This window comes from Salvelinus sp. IW2-2015, linkage group LG1, assembly GCF_002910315.2.
Source record: "Salvelinus sp. IW2-2015 linkage group LG1, ASM291031v2, whole genome shotgun sequence".
Taxonomy (NCBI): Eukaryota; Metazoa; Chordata; class Actinopteri; order Salmoniformes; family Salmonidae; genus Salvelinus; species Salvelinus sp. IW2-2015.
The window spans coordinates 56,930,832-56,950,522 of record NC_036838.1 but is presented as its reverse complement, the minus strand read 5'-3'; the positions used below and the strand labels follow the sequence as shown (position 1 = coordinate 56,950,522).

The 19,691-nt window shown below is 40.1% G+C and overlaps 1 protein-coding gene across 1 annotated transcript in view; it reads left to right on the top strand.

Annotated features, from left to right (window-relative positions):
• Positions 1-19,691, top strand: part of LOC111970456 (metabotropic glutamate receptor 4-like) — a 295,475-nt gene that overhangs the window by 144,248 nt on the left and 131,536 nt on the right. Inside the window, exon 3 of the mRNA XM_023997215.2 lies at positions 18,058-18,274. Coding sequence (XP_023852983.1) covers positions 18,058-18,274 — 217 coding nt within the window. The remainder of the gene's footprint in view (positions 1-18,057; positions 18,275-19,691) is intronic.

Below are 19,691 nucleotides of genomic sequence, written 5' to 3'. Positions count from 1 at the left end.
TGAATTGGACCATTTTCCTGTCCTGCTAAGCATTCAAAATGTAACGAGTACTTTTGAGTGTCAGGTAAAATGTATGGAGTAAAAAGTATATGATTTATTTAGGAATGTAGTGAAGTAAAAGTAAAAGTAGTCAAAAATATAAATAGTAAAGTTAAGTACATATACCCCCAAAAACGTAAGTATTTTTACATAACTACTTTACACCACTGATACTGCCATATTCATTTGAGATGGAATACACTGAAGAGGAGTTGAGACAGTGAGAACAAGAATTGCGAGACCWGCAAGAAGTGATGGGGAGCCACAGTCAGACCCCAAATGGTGGTGCCTATTAGGGTGCTGTCCAGCCATGCCGGCAGAAGAGGAATATCTGTGGTGCAAAAATTCTATCAAGGACAGTTCTTACCTAGAGAGGGTCACTGCAGACCCCATGGATGGTGTTTCTGTGACAGACCATCGTTCTTCAGAACCTCCATGATCAACTGGTGGCGGAAACCTAGACCAGCTAGACAAGGAAGGCAAATTACCAACGAGTAAGTTGTTTTGCTGTTGGTATCTAGCTAGCAATATAAGCTGTCTTTTCACACAAGGCAGTGTTGTTCAGRACAATATAATTTTGTGATCAYTTCGGCCTTAACAGGGCTTACTAGTATCAGTACAAGCTAAGCTATCCAAGTTGAGCTAGCTAACTTTGTTTGCTATACCCAAAATGTACTGTTGCCTAATGTTATAGCTAGCTAGCATAGCTAGCCTCAGTGCATCTTATTAAGAGCAAAACTGTATAKTTTTTTTATGATGATTACTAGGGCTGTGGCGGTCACAGATTTTCATCAGCCAGTGTTTGTCAAGCAAATAACTGTCGGTCTCACGGTAATTGACCGTTAATAACACATTTAGCATCTCCTGGCTTCCACACATAGCCTACAAGCCACTGATGCAGACCTTTGGAACATCTATGTTTAATACATCTAATGTAATATAGCCTACGCCTTCACAATAAATCCATTATTTATTTTAGACAGGTCTAAAGAAGCATGATATGAAGAAAATGTTGGAAGAACTGTCCATATTTACTGTCGTGTGTATAGGTGGCAGGGAAGTCAGGCGCAGGAGAATCAACTTAGTGGAATGYAGTTGTTTAATGACTTAAAACATAACTCCAAAACTATAAAAACAAAGTGGGTACGAGGACCCGTCGCGCACCAATACAAACAACACGAAATCTGAACAACAAAKAATCTCTGACAAAGACATSAGGGGAAACAGAGGGTTAAATACATAACAGGTAATGAATGGGATTGAAACCAGGTGTGTAGGAGGACAAGACAAAACCAATGGAAAATGAAAAATGGATCAATGATGGCTAGAAGACCGCCGAGCACCGCCCGAACAAGGAGAGGCATCGACTTCGGTAGAAGTCGTGACATTTACTCTTCGTCAGCCAACAAGATGACTAGGCRTAACGAACAGCAAAAGCACTATCCTATGTCAATCTACTATCCCCCATAGTACAAAAGTCGACCTATTCTGTGCAATAAATAAATATTCCAAACATAGTCTGGGACAGTTGTGGGATGCAATAGATCCCAAATTAATAACCACTAGCATCAAAAAATATGTGGCTGACACAACAGATCAGAGCATTTACTGTAGCTTCAAATGTTGATCAACTATTTGGTTATTTCTTCACATTATAAGTACAGCAATGCGCACAGGGCAGTAGGCAATAAGCACAAATGTTCCATTAGCGGGAAAACACCATTATCAAAACTGACTGCAAATGCGATTATGAATGTAATGGTTTTATTTAGAATAATMTTTATGGTGAAAATMATCTTCCCCAAACTTGAAACTCACGCACTGCTTATGTGTGCCAGTTAGGCTCTAAACCCCTTGTAAAGAAGATCAATGTGCTACATTTTAAGAAGTTATTTGGCCACTTTAGTTGGGATACAAACCTTATCAAAACATATAGGCCTATGGGTTAGGCAACATGAGGTGTGCGACTATGTTTCTTATGCTGGGCATCATTCACAAGCGATAGGCTAATATTGTCACCCATCAGGCTATTCTTGATTTAATCTTGTCTTTACATACAGTATACTAAATAATATATTTGTGAAATTTGTTTTGATTTAGAATGGACCATTATCGTACACCTGTCTTGAAGCAGGGGCAGTGGGAAAAAATACATGCCATCTATGGACTTAAATAGTGAATGGAGGACGATTTCCCCATGGATCATTTTCATGCCAGCCAGGTAGGCTATACTCCTGTTATAAAGAGAAGCAATGTGCTTAATATTAGGAAAGTTGAGAAATAAATATAGTAGGCCTAGCCTATAGAAAGCTGATGGGYTCCTCCTCTTTTTATTAGAGGCCATCACTCTGTTTTCTCACGCAATTGCATAGCCTATAGAACTGTAGCGCAACACGAGATCATGTGCTCTCATGAAGTGTTAGAAAATATTTTCGAACACATTTGCATTGATGTCATAGTGATTAGAGGGACAATAGAGTGCTGAACACCAGGCAGTTAGCAAGTTTGGTAGGCTACTAATGACCATCTTCAGCATCAGAGCTTGGAGAAGCCTAATTAACATTACTAAATGGTTTGACTGCTTCATGACTCGTGACCGCTAGTGTGGCGGTCATACGGTCACCAACAACAGCTCTAACGATGACGAAGAGTAAAGGAATGACTTTTGCTTTATGAGTCATATTACTCTTTGAATAACTATACCTGTGTGTTGTAGCTAGCTAGCTAATGTGTGTCTGTGAGATGTGTAATATTCTGAATTGTGCTACTGCAGTAGGAATACCGGCAGTACACAAGGATTGCCAATGATCGTCTAATAGAGTTTTTGTCATTCTCTTACAGACAATACCGCTTGGTGGAAAACAGATTATTTGGGGAATTTGTTCTAGGTGGGGAGAAGCTAGGCACAGGACACAGGATCACCTTGACTGTGTATGTTGTTGGGGCCAATCAAGCAATTTATCTCTCACACAATGGACTGTATGCTGGATACAAGTATMTTGATGACTCAAGAGGAGATGTGAAAGGTCCATAACAGCATTCTCCCTTTGTATCAAAGTGACTCCGAACACTTCACTACACCCACGAAACACACCATATGCAAGTATTCCCTTTGTAGAACTGTAGTATTTATTATAAGCGTTATTAGTATATTTTTCTTCTACTGTATGTCATGTATGTCATACATTGCCATAACTGTTCCTGCATACTGCTGTGTAAACTCACCTCGGTCTCCAGAGCAAATCAACTTTGCTTGAATACAATCCATGTCTACTAAATTGCTACATTGACACACTAATCGACTGTTTTGTTGAAACATGTTTACTTGCCAARAAATTAAAGTTGAAAGCATACACCAACTCCCTGCATCATTTGTTTTCGCATTAAGATTGTAGCTAGTTACTTACAAATACATACCATAACTATCACAATGAATTGATCCAGAATTGAAGTCAACACTTTATTGGCTGAAATCAATTAGTCACTTGTCAGTACACTCGTAAAACATATTATTTAAAACATTTGATCGAACTCCATTATATAGTGCTTTCAGAAAGTYTTCATACCCCTTGACTTATTCAAAATTTTGTTGTGTTACAGCCTGAATTCAAAATGGKTTGAATYAATATTTTTTCTCACCTATCTATACACATACCCCATAATGACGACGTTAAAACATGTTAGTAGAAATTTGGGCAAATGTATTGAAAATGAAATTCAGAAATATCTKATTTACACACAGTAAGTATTCACACCCCTGAGTCAATAATGTGTAGAAGCACCGTTGGCAGRGATTATAGCTGTGTGTCTTTCTGGGTAAGCCTCTAAGAGCTTTCCACACCTGAATTGTGGAACATTTACCTATTATCCTTTTTAAATATTSTTCAAGCTCTGTCAAATTGGTTGTTGATCATTGCTAGACAWCCATTTCCAGGTCTTGCCATAGATTTCCAAGTAGATTTAAACCAAAATTGTAACTCGGCCACTCAGGAACATTCACTATCTTCTTGGTAAGCAACTACAGTGTAGATTTGTCCTGCTGAAAGGTTAATTCATCTCCCAGTGTCTGGTGGACTGAACCAGGTTTTCTTCAAGAATTTTGCCTGTGCTTAGCTCCATTCCATTTKTTTTTTATCCTGAAAAACTCCCCTTAATGACTACAAGCATACCCATACCATGATGCAGCGACTACTATGCTTGAAAATATGGAGAGTGGTACTCAGTAATGTCTTGTATTGGATTTTCCCCAAACGTACCACTTTCCATTCAGGACAGAAAGTGAATTGCTATGCTACATTTTTTGCAGTATTACTTTAGTGCCTTGTTTCAAACAGGATGCATGTTTTGGAATATTTTAGTTTGCTCAGGCTTCCTTCTTTTCACTCTGTCAATTAGGCTAGTATTGTGGCGTAACTAATTTATATATATATATATTTTTATCCCCATCCCCGCAGGTGTACTTTTGCCTTTTGGTAGGCCATCATTGTAAGTAGAATTTGTTCTTAACTGACTTGCCTAGTTAAATACAGTTAAGTAAATAAAACAACCAGGAAATGTAGTTGGCCATTTTATAATGGTGAAATGCAGAAACGCTTGTACTTGTGTATAGTGGGGAAATTCTCTATTTTTATGACACATATTATATGTTAATAACATATATATGGACATATATAGTCAAAGAGCAGCGGTGACATTTCCCTTTAATAATTTACATTCGGATAGAAATTAAAGATGAGCCATCAGCGTGTTTGTAGCGCACATTCARTGATGAATTTACTAACGCTCAACACCCGTTGAATATGGCCAGTGTCAGTAAACATCGGCAAAAAAGCGTAATTAAATTGTTGCCAGCAGCACAGTTACAGTCACCAACGCTCTGGATAACATGAAAACAGCCTAACCAGCACTGCTAGGGCGAGTAAAATGGTCAGAGTGAGGTGTTCTCTCATTTATGTCTYGAAGTAGATAGCAAGCTAGCTAACCTTAGCCAGTTAGCTTGGGTGCTTAACTACCATTGTGAGGTCAGAACCCTCAGATCAACCCTATTCCTCGGCTAGAGCGTCCAGTGTGCGCTCTAAACGCTCCAAGCGAAATGCTCTGAATTTACAAATGGACAATATAATAACACTCTGAATTTAGGAATGGCCCAGAGCYCACTCTGAGCGCTCTCTGGCACTTTACAAATGCACCCTTCATATTGGAGTGTTCATTAGTGACTGAGTGTCATATAAGGAATTAAGATGCCATTAGCTCCCAATTTGGCAGCAGCTTAAACCCAATAACTGTCACTTAACATTAAAATACCAGAGCTTATGAATTAATGATCCATATTAGTATTTCAATAAAGGAACACTGATATCACAGGTAAATGTTAATGATCAAATTAACTTTTATTATAGAAGATGCTCAATATTTAAAGTTGGAATAAGTCTTATTTTGGTYTCCCCTGATCTTTCCAAACAATATTATTATCCAGCATAGGGCCAAACCATTGCCTATTTCCATGCAGATAATTGGAAGTCACTTGAAGTTTTACATTCATAACACCTCATAACCAATTCAGAGGCCACAAAATGCACAAGGGCCCCTACTCTAGTCGTGGATAATGAAGTTATACATTCAAAGAGACAACCTTAAAAAATACACCAAAGCCTTTGTTATGGACAGCCAATTAGTATGTTTAGCATGTCTTTTGGAACACCTTCCTGGGCCTAGCCCTCTCCATGGGGATGTCATTAACAAAGAGGAATCTGCTGTCATCGGCACTCTGGGTTATTGTAAAAACTGAGGCCAGTGTTAGGTTCAATTACAAACTACACGCATTCATACTATATAAACAGCTATGGCCTTTAAAACTTAGAGGGGAGGAGAGTGTAACTTATACCTACTGCCTTTACACCCAATTACAACTTCAGACCTACATGTTTGATTGATTACGTGGCAGGTAGCCTAGTGGTTAGAGTGTTAGGCCGGTAACTGAAAGGTTGCTAGATCTAATCCTAGAGRTGACAAGYTAAAATTCTGTTTTTCTGCKCCTTAACAAGGCAGTTAACCCACTGTTCCTAGGCTGTCATTGTAAATAAGAATTTGTTCTTAACTGACTTCCCTAGTTAAATAAAGGTTATAAAAATGATGGCTTGAATATGTTCAAATATAGTCTTCCCCATTCTCTGAATGATGTGAATATCCAATTGGACCCACCCCATCTGCCTACAGAAATGTACTGAGTGTAACACTGCAACAGGGAATGTCTCTTCTCGTTCATTCCAGGCGATCTCGTCAACTAGACTGGTGTCAGACTGAGTTTGCAAAACAGCAAGTGTGAGACAAACAAATCAATACCTGGAACAGTTTCCATTAGGGGAAACACAGCCACTACAGGAAGAGTATAATGTGACTAATAGCTAAGATMATTAATGCCTGTATCCCACAGCAAGGCACAGTTAATGGACACATCTGAGTTCTCCCTACCAGACATTATATTGGCCTCCAACATGGCATGCCCTGTGACAGACTAGCGTCCTGTCCAGAGGGTGTGCTTGTACATCAAGATGCTTCATGATACAGAAAAAGGATGCCGTTATGGTCCATTCTGGCTCGGACAAGGATTACAAACATGATAGATTCTGCTGGCCTCAAACGGTAGASTCTGTTGACCTGATGAGCCATCAACTCATGTTTCTCCCATTTTAATAGTCACATTTAAGACCATATGTTTTTCCTGACCAGGACCTCTGAGCCCCTATCCTTCAACATGACAGATCTCTGGAGAGAAYTCATTACACCGATTCAGTCCAGTTCACAAAGATTGAGACAGCTTTTTTACTGCAGCCAAGACCGAGGAGAGAGACTAGACTAGTTGTTCCTTGAAAAGATCTGCATGATTGTGATTGGGCCATAGGATGATGTCAGTCTGTTTTGGGAGATGAGGGGATGGGCATTATTGGAACAGCCATTTTCTTCAATGCAATGGAGAGCCAAAACTGTAAAGGTCAAATTTGAGAGATGGAAATATTATAAAAGGTCTAATGCACGGTTTGAGACWGTATTATCAGCCTCTTGGGACAGGGTTTTTAAATTGGCCAGACAGTGGTACAATGAATGGCTTAATCTAAATTGTTGACGCTCGATCTCAAAATATTTATTCTATCTCTAATTTCACGTTGATACTTGGATACTATACTGGAGCTATGGCAACTGCAGCAACGTTTCAAAACCTCAATCTTCTATATTCTGTTCTCAATTTGATGTTGATACTTTTATAGTGGCAATACATCAGTGCTGTGACATCTGAATGATGCGTCAAAGTGACAAGAGTTTTGTTTGTGAACGTCTAATTAAAAAAAGGTGTCATTTAAATCCATCATATTAGCTACATCACATGATGTGAAGTGTGGAGACAGCTCTTTGTCTCTGTCACAGATCCACTTGGTTAGTGTTTGCGCCTTCTCTGAGTGGTAGCAATCTGTTTTGTTCTCTCATTATGCAGCCTTTGTTTTCCTATTCTTCAGACTCAGCCATTTGCTGCTCCACTTAGCCTGACAGTAACAAAGGGAAACTTCCATCCCGTCTTACTGTTAACACCAGCTGATAACAATTGAAGAGAAGCATTGGATACAGAACTGGMCCAGTTCACTAGTTTACCCACAGCACTCATTGTGGTATCTGGCTGCAAATTAAGATAACCTCTACTTACTAGATAGAAAACTAATTGTTTCAGATCTTAAAGGTGAGACAATTTTATAATTTTACTAAAATGGAATGAAATACCCACAGTGCCTTGGATCTATACTTTCAAATCAACATTTACAATTACCACAACCCAATGCATCTGTTAAATTAGTTATTCAAATCTTTCTCTAGTCTACGATAAAAAMAACAATAACAAAATAAAACACCATTGTTAGTGTATGTTGTTCTTTCTAAAAGTTGTTTTAATGTAACTACTGTATCACAGTACTATATGTACTAAGTAGGCTAGAGAGTGTAACCTCTACATATTTAAATACAGCCAAAACGCTATGCATTCTAAATTAAATCCACACGAAACTGGAGCACAAAACTGCAGACTTTACATTGCTCTGCTAGAATACTAAAAACATTTTTTCTTTCTGGTGAAACAATTACGAATGCAGGCTTTGCTTGGCAACAGCCAGCAGGGCATCAGTTGTGAAAGGGTTTACAGTTTTGGAGGAAAGTAATACAGACAGAGTAGAAACAAGGACAGAGACCTGGACCCATGAGGAGAAATAAAACCAAAGACCTTGATTTTCTCTTATTACAGTTAATCTGCCTGAAAGAGGCATTCTACTTCCTGTTTCATTTTATTTATCAAAATCCCCATTATTATGAATTTAGTGGGGAATAACAATCTGATTCAAATATTCAAAACAGTGATAATTCACTGGAAGAGAGTAACCAATCATCGTCCATCTATTATGACATATGTTAGTTATRATCCATATTCTTCGAATTGATTTAAATATTCAGTAAAAATGTGTTAAGAATCTTTCATGTCACTAGATAACTGAAATTCACCTGCTGCTATCTTGTTCTCTCCAGTAGAGACCAGGGTTAGAGGGCCACCAGCACACAGATTCAGATTTGTGTACAGAATAACATATGCCATTTAGCAGACACTTCTATTCAAAGCGACTTAGTCATGCATGCATACATTTCACATAGTCGATGCAGCTGGTCGATGCAGCTGTATTCCTCGATCTAGCCAATGCTTTCAACACTGTCAACCACCACATTCTTATCGGCAGACTCAACAGCCTTGGTTTCTCAAATGACTGCCTCGCCTGGTTCACCAACTACGTCTCAGACAGAGTTCAGTGTGTCAAATCGGAGGGCCTGTTGTCCGGACCTCTGGCAGTCTCTATGGGGGTGCCACAGGGTTCAATCCTCGGGCCAACTCTTTTCTCTGTATACTTCAATGATGTCGCTCTTGCTGCTGGTGATTCTCTGATCCACCTCTACGCAGACAACACCATTCTGTATACCTCTGGCCCTTCTTTGGACACTGTGTTAACTAACCTCCAGACGAGCTTCAATGCCATACAACTCTCCTTTCGTGGCCTCCAACTGCTCTTAAATGCAAGTAAAACTAAATGCATGCTCTTCAACCGATCGCTTCCCACTCCTGCCCACCRATCCAGCATCACTACTCTGGARGGTTCTGACTTAGAATATGTGGACAACTACAAATACCTAGGTGTCTGGTTAGACTGTAAACTCTATTTCCAGACTCACATTAAGCATCTCCAATCCAAAATTACATCTGGAATCGGCTTCCTATTTCGCAAAAAAGCATCCTTCACTCATGCTGCCAAACATACCCTCGTAAAACTGACTATCCTACCGATCCTTGACTTTGGCGATGTAATTTACAAAATAGCCTGCATCCAATTTTCTGAGTAGAGTGTTGGAGGCTATCACAGTGCCATCCGTTTTGTCYCCAAAGCTCTATATACAACCCACKACTGCGACCTGTATGCTCTCGTTGGCTGGCCCTCGCTTCATATTCGTRGCCAAATCCACTGGTTCCAGGTCATCGATAAGTCTTTGCTAGGTAAAGCCCCGCCTTATCTCAGCTCACTGGTCACCATAGCAGCACCCACCCGTATCACGCGCTCCAGCAGGTATATTTCACTGATCACCCCCAAAGCCAATTCCTCGTTCYGCCACCTTTCCTTKCAGTTCTCTGCTGCCAATGACTGGAATGAACTGCAAAATCACTGAAGCTGGAGACTCATATCTCCCTCACTAGCTTTAAGCACCAGCTGTCGGAGCAGCTCACAGATCATTGCACCTGTACATAGCCCATCCAACTACCTCATCCCCATACTGTTATTTATTTTATTTATTTTGCTCCTTTGTACCCCAGTATCTCTACTTGCACACTCATCTTCTGCACATCTATCYCTCCAGTGTTTAATTGCTATATTTGTAATTATTTCGCCACTATGGCCTATTTATTGCCTTACCTCCCTTATCCTACCTCATTTGCACACATTGTAAATATAATTTTTCTATTGTATCATTGACTGTATGTTTGTTTATTCCATGTGTAACTCTGTGTTGTTGTTTGTGTCGCACTGCTTTGCTTTATCTTGGCCAGGTCGCAGTTGTAAATGAGAACTTGTTCTCAACTAGCCTACCTGGTTAAAAAAGGTGAAATAAAAACATAATAGATATGAGTGGTCCCAGGATTCAAACCCACAATCCTGGCGAAGCAAGCACAATTCTGTACCAACTGAGCTACAGAGGACAAGAAGGATACAAAAACTCTCAACTCGCTGACCTGGCCCATTTAATGCACAAGTGTTTTTCAGTTGAAGCAATGTCAGTACTCAGTAGACTACATGTTGCTGCAATTTGAGTGTGGATGCAAAAGGAAGTTAAGTCATCCATAAAGTACTTTGTGGCTAGAAATMAGAAATTATGACAATCATAAACTTGCTGTCGAGATGATGTCATCTGTTCTCAAACCTGGATATCAAAATAGTCCACTGTACTCTTCTGTCTACTCTCTCTGGCATGGTTCGCCTTGAGCTCCACACGTTGCATATTGAAAYGACGGTCCAATAATGATTTGGGGTTATTGAGGTCATATTYCTCATCCTCCATGGTCCACATCATAATGTGGCTGGGCCACACAAGGATAAAGTTTCTACTGTGAATAAGCACTYGCACAATTACACATTATACGAATCGGTCAAAGTCTAAGTTTACATTACTGATGTATATTTATACATTTATGCAAACATATGCATGATTTTGGTCTCATTTACAAAAATACATATACTGTTTTATTGTCATTGATTGACCCTCACCTCCACTGGGGGCAAGATGAAAGTTGATTTCCAGGCTAATGGGTAAATGTGAAAGCATCAGAATGTCAGTGTGTTGTAATGATGCTGCACTTAGCTATAAGTGCAAAGGCATGTCTACTTAAGGTCCGGATGACTCTTGTTCAGATCTCATTTAATCTAAGGACATTTACATATGTTATCATTAAATGTCTTGATGGCATAGGGCATTATTTTAATTGTAAATTAGACATTTGAGAATGGGGCGTCAGGTTGATATCCAGATTGCGGAGAAGGTCCAGGTGGAACAGAGAGGTGTATCATGTGGATCTACATTCATCAGCCCTCTCCCCAAAGACAGGCTTTAGTCTGTAATACATATTATTAAAGCGAGAATCACTTGTGAGACAATGAATTCTAATGAAGTGTCAAGATTGACTTGTAAAGTCAGAGTGTGATTCAATGAAAACAAAGCACATTGAGAGACCTTGCAAGGTAATTGCTCTTTGTATCAGCTAATAAACAGTAGTGTTAAACAACAGTAATGTTATTCTGTTTATTATTGGCAGTGATTCATTAGTCACTAATTGACAAAGTGAGCATATCTCTGTTTGGCTATATTGTTTCACCCCAGCTGATCAAATCAAATCACATTTTATTRSTCACATGCTTTGTAAACAACAGMTGTAGACCAGAGGAGGCTGGTGAGAGGAGCTATAGGAGGACGGGCTCACTGTAATGACTGGAATGGAATCAATGGAACGGAGTCAAACAGTTTCATCTGTTTGATACGGTTCAACACTGTAGAGTAACTGTGAAATGCTTACTTACGGGTCCTTTTCTAAGAATGCAGAGTTAAAGATAAAACCATTTTTACACAATGAATAAATTCACACGTTGAATAACGAATAACAATGACGAGTCAAAATAACATGGCTATATACAGGGAGTACCAGTACCGAGTCGATGTGCAGGGGTACAAGGTAATTGAGGTAAAGTGACTAGGATAGACAAGACAGTAGCAGCTGCGTGTGTGTGTGTGTGTGGCGTCAGTATGCATGTGTGTGCATGGTGTGTGTGTTTGTGTTTGTGTGTGTTGGGGGGTAGGTATGTATGATTGTGTGGGTAGAGTCCAGTCTGTGTGCATAGCATCAGTGCAAGAGAGTTAGTTCAAGAAAGGGTCAATCAATCATATGCATTTATAAAGCCCTTCTTACATCAGCTGATGTCACAAAGTGCTGTACAGAAACACAGCCTAAAACCCCAAACAGCAAGCAATGCAAGTGTAGAAGCACGGTGGCTAGGAAAAACTCCCTAGAAAGGCCAGAACCTAAGTAGAAACCTGGAGAGGATCCAGGCTATGAGGGGTGGCCAGTCCTCTTCTGGRTGTGCCGGATGGAGATTATAACAGAACATGGCCAAGATGTTCAAATGTTCATAGATGACCAGCAGGGTAAAATAATAATTATCACAGTGGTTGTAGAGGGTGCAACAGGTCAGCACCTCAGGAGTAAATGTCAATTGGCTTTTCATAGCCGATCATTCAGAGTATCTGAGGAGTTCTGAGGCATGGTCCTATCGCTCAGGTCCTCCGAGAGAAAGAAAGAAAGAAAGAAAGAAAGAGAGAAAAAGWGAGAAAGAGGGAGAGAGAATTAGAGAGAGCATAATTCAATTCACACAGGACACCGGATAAGACAGGAGAAATACTCCAGATATACAGACTGACCCTAGCCCCCCGACACATAAACTACTGCAATACATGTAGTCTGGGTGATTAGCTATTTAGCAGTCTTGTTTAGCAGTCTTGCTTGGGGGTAGAAGCTGTTCAGGGTCCTGTTGGTTCCAGACTTGGTGCAGTGGTACCGCTTGCGATGCGGTAGCAGAGAGAACAGTCTATGACTTGGGTGGCTGGAGTCTCTGACAATCCATTGTGCCTTCCTRTAACATTGCCTGGTATAGAGGTCCTGGATGGTAGGGAGCTCGGCCCCAGTGATGTACTGGGCCGTACTCACCACCCCCTGTAGTTCCTTGCGGTCGGGTGCCTTGCAGTTGCCATACCAAGCAGTGATGCAGCCAGTCAAGATGTTCTCAATTTTACAGCTGTAGAACMTTTTGAGGATCTGAGGGCCCATGCCACATTTTGTTCCACCTCATGAACAGTTGTCTAACTAACAGACCCATGAAGTACAACAGGAGGCATAAGGAAAGATAACACCCAGCCAAACACATACAGCATTTGATGAATACAATTTATTTAAATAACTTAATTCACACTGGTTATTGATGCATGGCTTTTAATTTGCAAGTCTCCTCCAGTATCCAATGAATTGCCATGTTTTCAGTAACAGATTAATAGGGCGGAAATTCTTCTTACAGAGACCTGCTATTTCTGGAAGCGTTCTTTAGTAACCATACAATCACAGCAATTATAAAGCTTGGCAGACAATACGTATCCACTGTGCATATGTTTCCTTTGACACTTTGTGTGTGAAGTGACGTTACAGTGCTTAGCCAGGTTGATACAAAAAAACAGCAGAAAAAACACCTTCTGGTTTAGTCACTCAATGTCTTTCAGCTTTAGCTGTGATCTTTCCTGCAACTTKATTTACATTCCAAAGAGTGCTTGATAAAATGCAAGCCTGAGAATTTCAAGTTCTTGACTTGCTAATTGTGCTTAAACAGTTGTTAACTCCAAACCYCAAGTATCCAATTATAATATGCATACTAGCAACATAACAGACATACAGTGGGCATTCAGATGGCTACACATTAACAGGAATAGCACGCAAAGGAATATCTGGTTAACAATGGTAWTCCACAATGGTAACCGTTTAAAATYTTTTTCCAATTTCATACTAGCTACCATTACATTTGTATGCCATGATTAAACATTTATCCAACTAAATRCATGGGATACAGCTTTAGGAGAAATATTGATTTATTGATGCCATAGTCTTAACACTGCCACACCCCATTAACTCTCTAAGGTCAAAGTTCAAAGACCCTTTAAACTCAATACCTACTTGGCCTATATACTAACACATCTTGTTTTATTTGGGTCCGAATTAGAACACTTAATGTTTTCAGCATCTCAAATGATTTATACCTGTGAGAATGATGTAATTTGATACTCTCTATTCTTGATAGTATCCCATCACAGTCCCRGCGAGGCATTCTCAATTTCATTAACATGAAGGCACTTAGTGGACTAAAACCCTCTGTGCCTTCATTTTGTAGGTGTACTCCATAGACAATTATACTGCGTTTGGATTTCTTAGAGAGAGATTTCTTAGAATATAAATCACTCTTAGCTAATTTAGCTGGTATAATTAGTGACCATCAGCTTTCTTTCTTTAATGTACTGTATTTTGGTAAGTCAAAGTATCAAACAGTAGGGCTATAATGCCAATCAGGACATTGGTTCCTCCTATCTGTGGAAGAAAATCTGTTTCATTTCCTTCTTTAACTAGAACAACATCACAGGCAGTCACCCCCTTAATGTGAGGTTATACTCACCAACAAAGCATTAAGAGCATTTTAAAGGCATCACTGTTCTTGGGCCTGGAACACTACTCTGTACACTACATATACTGTGAAATTGAGCTGAGAATACTTCCATGTATCAAGACTGAATCTGTTCATACAATTATGTACTGTATAAAGGCAAACTTCAAAAATATAGTGTGAAACATTCCCCTTTCCCTTTTTTTTAATTCGAAATGAGCCTTTATTGATGCTAACTACTACAGTAGCATTGAAGTGTTTCAACTATCAACTCTATTTCCTGAGTCTACCCACATTAAGCACAATACTGCAGGCTGCTCATGTCCCTTATTATGGACTTCATGGCAAGGCAACTACTACATCAGGGAAATAGAACACTCTGAGGGTCAAAGCATCTTGTGGGTCATGCTGGAGCCCTTCAGGGACTCTGGCCTCTAACCTGTCTCTTTGAATACTTTTCAAACCCAGCTATGGCTTGAGTGGACTGAAACAGGCCATATTGTGGTATAGGACAGAAAACACCACGGACCTACTGCACTGTAGTTACTATACCATAGGCTACCAAACAGGCAAATAAAGAGTTAGGAAAATATAAGTGTTTTCTTTACTGCGTTATGCAGTAGCTTTTTACCCAACCATATGACATCTTCCTTAACTGAGCAGAGATTTTAAGGGTTATCGAAATGCTCAAATGTATTTGTGCATTTTCATGTAACGCTGTGTCATGACGTGGCCCTCTTTGGGTATAGTGAGTGCCTTCCCCCTCTCTCCCTCTTACACCCAGGTTCTGTTATCTCAGGTCGTAAATTCCTAGAGGAGACTCTCTCCTCATGGCCAGGCAGTATAGTCAGAGAGAGTTTCACAGTAGAACAAAGGAACTTATTCTACATCACAGAATTTGAGAACTGAACAATATCCATGTTTTGGAGAGTGTGTAAAACGGTCGGTGGAGAATCCAGCTACGACCGGTCCATTTTGTTTTATGATTGTGACCTCAGGAAAGACAATACAGCCACATTATCAGAACTCTGTTTATACAGGAGCCTCCGTTCTGAGGCTTGCATCTATTTATTGTATAAAATGAATGAGTAAAGATGAAACTATTTGTGAAATTGTGTAATGTGATTTTAAAACATTAATGTGTGAGAATTGTATTTCTGTTTAAAGTTTCACTAAGTCATWGGCCCGCCCCCATCAGCACAGACATTGATCTGGCGTCATGGGACAGCTTTTCCACAGTTCCGAATAAAACCCCCACCTGGAGCAATCATCTTCGGACCATGCCTACCTCGGTCAGCTGAGGGAGCTAATCTTAGAGTAGAGACCAGAAAAACCTCAGGACAAGCTAAGGTTGTAATGGTTCCTGAATTCTTAACTATACCACGTGGTTAAACTCTGAGACTATCGATACCGACAGAATAAGAGCAAATCTTCTATACTAATTACTAGTCTGCAGCTAGGAATTATGTACCATTGAATGCGAAGACCGACAACCGCCAAAACATCTATTCTATAAGAACATTTCTGAATGGAACTCTGAAGTATCCATTCTAACGAKGAAGACTCCAGGGACGCAAAGAGAAGTTCAGATGACCTTTCCAAKAGAAAGACGGACGATTCTAACAGAGATCATGACGACACACTGAGCATAAATARATATATTGATTGCAATTATTCCCAAATGAGTGAGCGTTCATGTGCAAAGGATTAGCATTTCAGGTATTATAATTATCAACTGTGTAGTGTCTTTTGTCTTTCGCGCCCTTCTCAGTCCCTTTGTCTACCAAACCGTCATATCGGTTTAGCCCACTAGGGCACATCCCCTATCATTTCCTTGTAACCATATCTACTTTGTTTGTTATGCATTTCTGTGAATATTTAGTTAGTTAGTAAATAAATGATTAAGACAATTGATGTATGGATGATTTATAGGAAAGACTGGGTTTGTGCAGATAACCAATGATTTACGACGTTCCGAATGAGACTAACGTGAGGTAAAGAATGATTCATTAATTAGAAGACTAATTGATCAGATATTAAAATATCTGAAAAGTTATATTAGGAAAATMWTWACTTTGTAATCTGAAGATTTTCCTTGGTGCCRTGACTTCCTAGTTAATTACATTTACATGATTAGTTTAATCACATAATAATAATTACAGAGAATTGATTTGATAAAATAAGTCTTCACTTTAACGATGCCAAAGACACAACTACTGCATGGAGCAGGCTACACTGCTCTCTAACAACTGAAGCATGGTCATTGCTGTAAATGACAATGTGTTCTCAGTCAACTTACCTGGTAAAATAAGGGTTCAWTAAAAATAGAAAAATWWAATAAAACGTAGGCTACATACTGTCTCTTAGCCTCAGCTCAACGTAAACTGACAACAGTAAAAGCTACTGACCAAATCGAATCCAATTGTATTGGTCACATGCTTGGTAAACAACAGGTCTAGACAAACAGTGAAATGCTTACTTATGGGCCCTTCCCAACAATGCAGAGATAATTAAAATAGAGAAATTATAGAAAAGTAAAAAACGTAATAATAACCAGGACCATGGCTACCGGTAAATTACAGCTAAGTGTTGTCTGAGAAACAAATTATTATTATTATTTGGTGGGTGCTATATTTGTCCTATTTCAAATGGCGAGACTGCAAATGGAGAGTCGTTTTAGGATTTAAATGGATGAACTGGTGTCATACTAAATTGTTTCATTGCTTTTAAAAATAGTGGTAGGGAAATTTGTGTAAAAACATCATGATTGAAATGAAAAGTCTACTTTAAAATGTCAGCCTTGTTTTGTCATAACTAAAAATATATAAACTCATACAAAAACATCTGTAATTACAATTAATTATTTTCCTGCTTTGAGAAACTGGTCAAAATGAAGATCCTACATCTGTAAGTAGCCTTGTCTGAGCCACAATGGCCCATCTCCTGGTCCTCTAGCGTGAGGACAAGTACACCCCTTTTTTTAGAGTCTTTGGTATTAATAAACTAGGGATCGAATCCCCAACCTTCCATTCTCAGGGACAACACACTAACGACAAGGCCGCTGAACTATCAAAGGTAACTGTCTTCTAATATTTTACACTGAACATTGGTAAAACATGACAAGGGTCTGGAGAGGATGTGGTGCCAATGGATAGGGAGTCACAATCCRGAGTCTGTGTCAGTCCACTGCCAGCCCAGATATTTGTTTTGGTATGGATCTGTGGTGGGTGCTAACTTGGCAGCAGGATGGCATTGGGTCAGATGTAATATTGAGTGTTTCCAGAGAGTGTGTGTGCCTCTGAGCTTGCTGCCCAATGATAATGAACCATCTAGCTGTGGTGGAGAAAGAAAGCTGTTGCATTAAAATAATGGTTCCCCACTAGAACAGAACAGTTAGTCATATCACCCACTACATCACAGCCAGGAAAATACTTCTTCAAGATGTACATTTTTGTCAGTTAGTAGACACTCCTTTCCACAGCAACGAGGGCATACATTTTCTTACTGGTTCCCTGTGGGAATCGAACCCACAACGCTGGCATTGCACGCACCATGCTCTACCAACTGTTCCATCACCATTCCTGTCCCCCTGAGACTGACTGTTTGCTGTTCCCCTCTCATCCACCCACCCTCCCCCGTCTCCTACAAATTCTTCTCCTCTTCTCCCTGTTAACTCATCCCTTCTTCTCTCTCTCCTTAGATCCCCCAGGTGAGTTACGCTTCCACGGCCCCGGAGCTGAGCGACAACACACGTTATGACTTCTTCTCGCGCGTGGTGCCCCCAGACACCTACCAGGCCCAGGCCATGGTGGACATCGTCAAGGCCATGCGCTGGAACTACGTCTCCACCGTGGCGTCAGAGGGCAACTACGGAGAGAGCGGCGTGGATGCCTTCATACAGAAGTCTCGAGAGGATGGTTAGTGGGTTCTCTGTGCTTTTGTTCTGTTCATTCATCATTCCTCTTGCCATATGAACTGAGGATGACGCAATAGAAGATGGCCCCTAGTGGTCGGGCTGACCTTTTTTCCTTGGGTTTGTCTTCTGAACGTACATTTACATTTGACATTTTAGTCATTTAGCAGACGCTCTTATCCAGAGCGACTTACAGTAGAGTGCATACATTTTATTACATTTTTTACATACTGAGACAAGGATATCCCTACCGGCCAAACCCTCCCTACCGGCCAAACCCTCCCTAACCCGGACGACGCTATGCCAATTGTGCGTCGCCCCACGGATCTCCCGGTTGCGGCCGGCTGCGACAGAGCCTGGGCGCGAAACCAGCCCAGCCTGGGCGTGAACCCAGAGACTCTGGTGGCGCAGCTAGCACTGCGATGCAGTGCCCTAGACCACTGCGCCACCCGGGAGATTCGAGGAATGTAGGAGTCCATATGCTGTACACATCTCACCCAAAACAACGACCTGCACCAATACATACAAGGATATTTATTTATTACCTTTATTTAACTAGGCAAGTCAGTTAAGAACAAATTCTTATTTACAATGACAGCCTACCAGGACACAGTGGGTTAACTGCCTTGTTCGGGAGCAAAACAACAGATTTAATTACTTTTTTTTTTCTTCTTGTCAGCTCGGGGATTTGATCCAGCAAAATTTCAATTACTGGCACAACACTCTAACCACTAGGCTACCTGGCACCCATAGCTTCTATCAAGGTTTGAACTCAGGATTCAGAGTCCTGAGTGCTAACCATTACACCATAGAACCATGTGCAATATCACTTCTCACAAACCATTGAATGTGGGTGGAATACTAAATTGACATATGGAAAATATAACTTCAATCCAAACTTGAGATATGCATCTTGGCTTACTTTTACATTTCAATTTCCTTTTGCATTTTAATTCCCCATGGTTGGTTGGAAATATAAGTATTTAATTGAATTCAATTCTTGATGTGTGATATGGTACGTATATCTTTGGCTACCAGGGGATTTGCTGAATATCAAGTGCACAATCAAATTGTCCAGAGAGATAAATCTGTTGCATAGTATGAATGTGGTCTCACAATATAGAAATAAATACTGTAAGTCTGTAATAACTCATGGTCCACTTATAGCCTCACGGGTGTTTTGAATGCAACATGACTAAAATAAGCTCAGAAGTTGGTGTGTYTGTATTAATGAGTAGATCAGGGCTATTCAGTATCTAGAGAACCCCTTCCTTGTACTCCGACATTCTGAAAGTGAGCACCTAGTTCACTTCTCTCTTTCTTTTTAGAGAAGCTTAGGTGTCAAGTGCCCTTTCACCTTGATCCTATACAACGGCCTGATTTATTCTCTTCTTTTTATCAACATGCGACTGCAAAAGCAC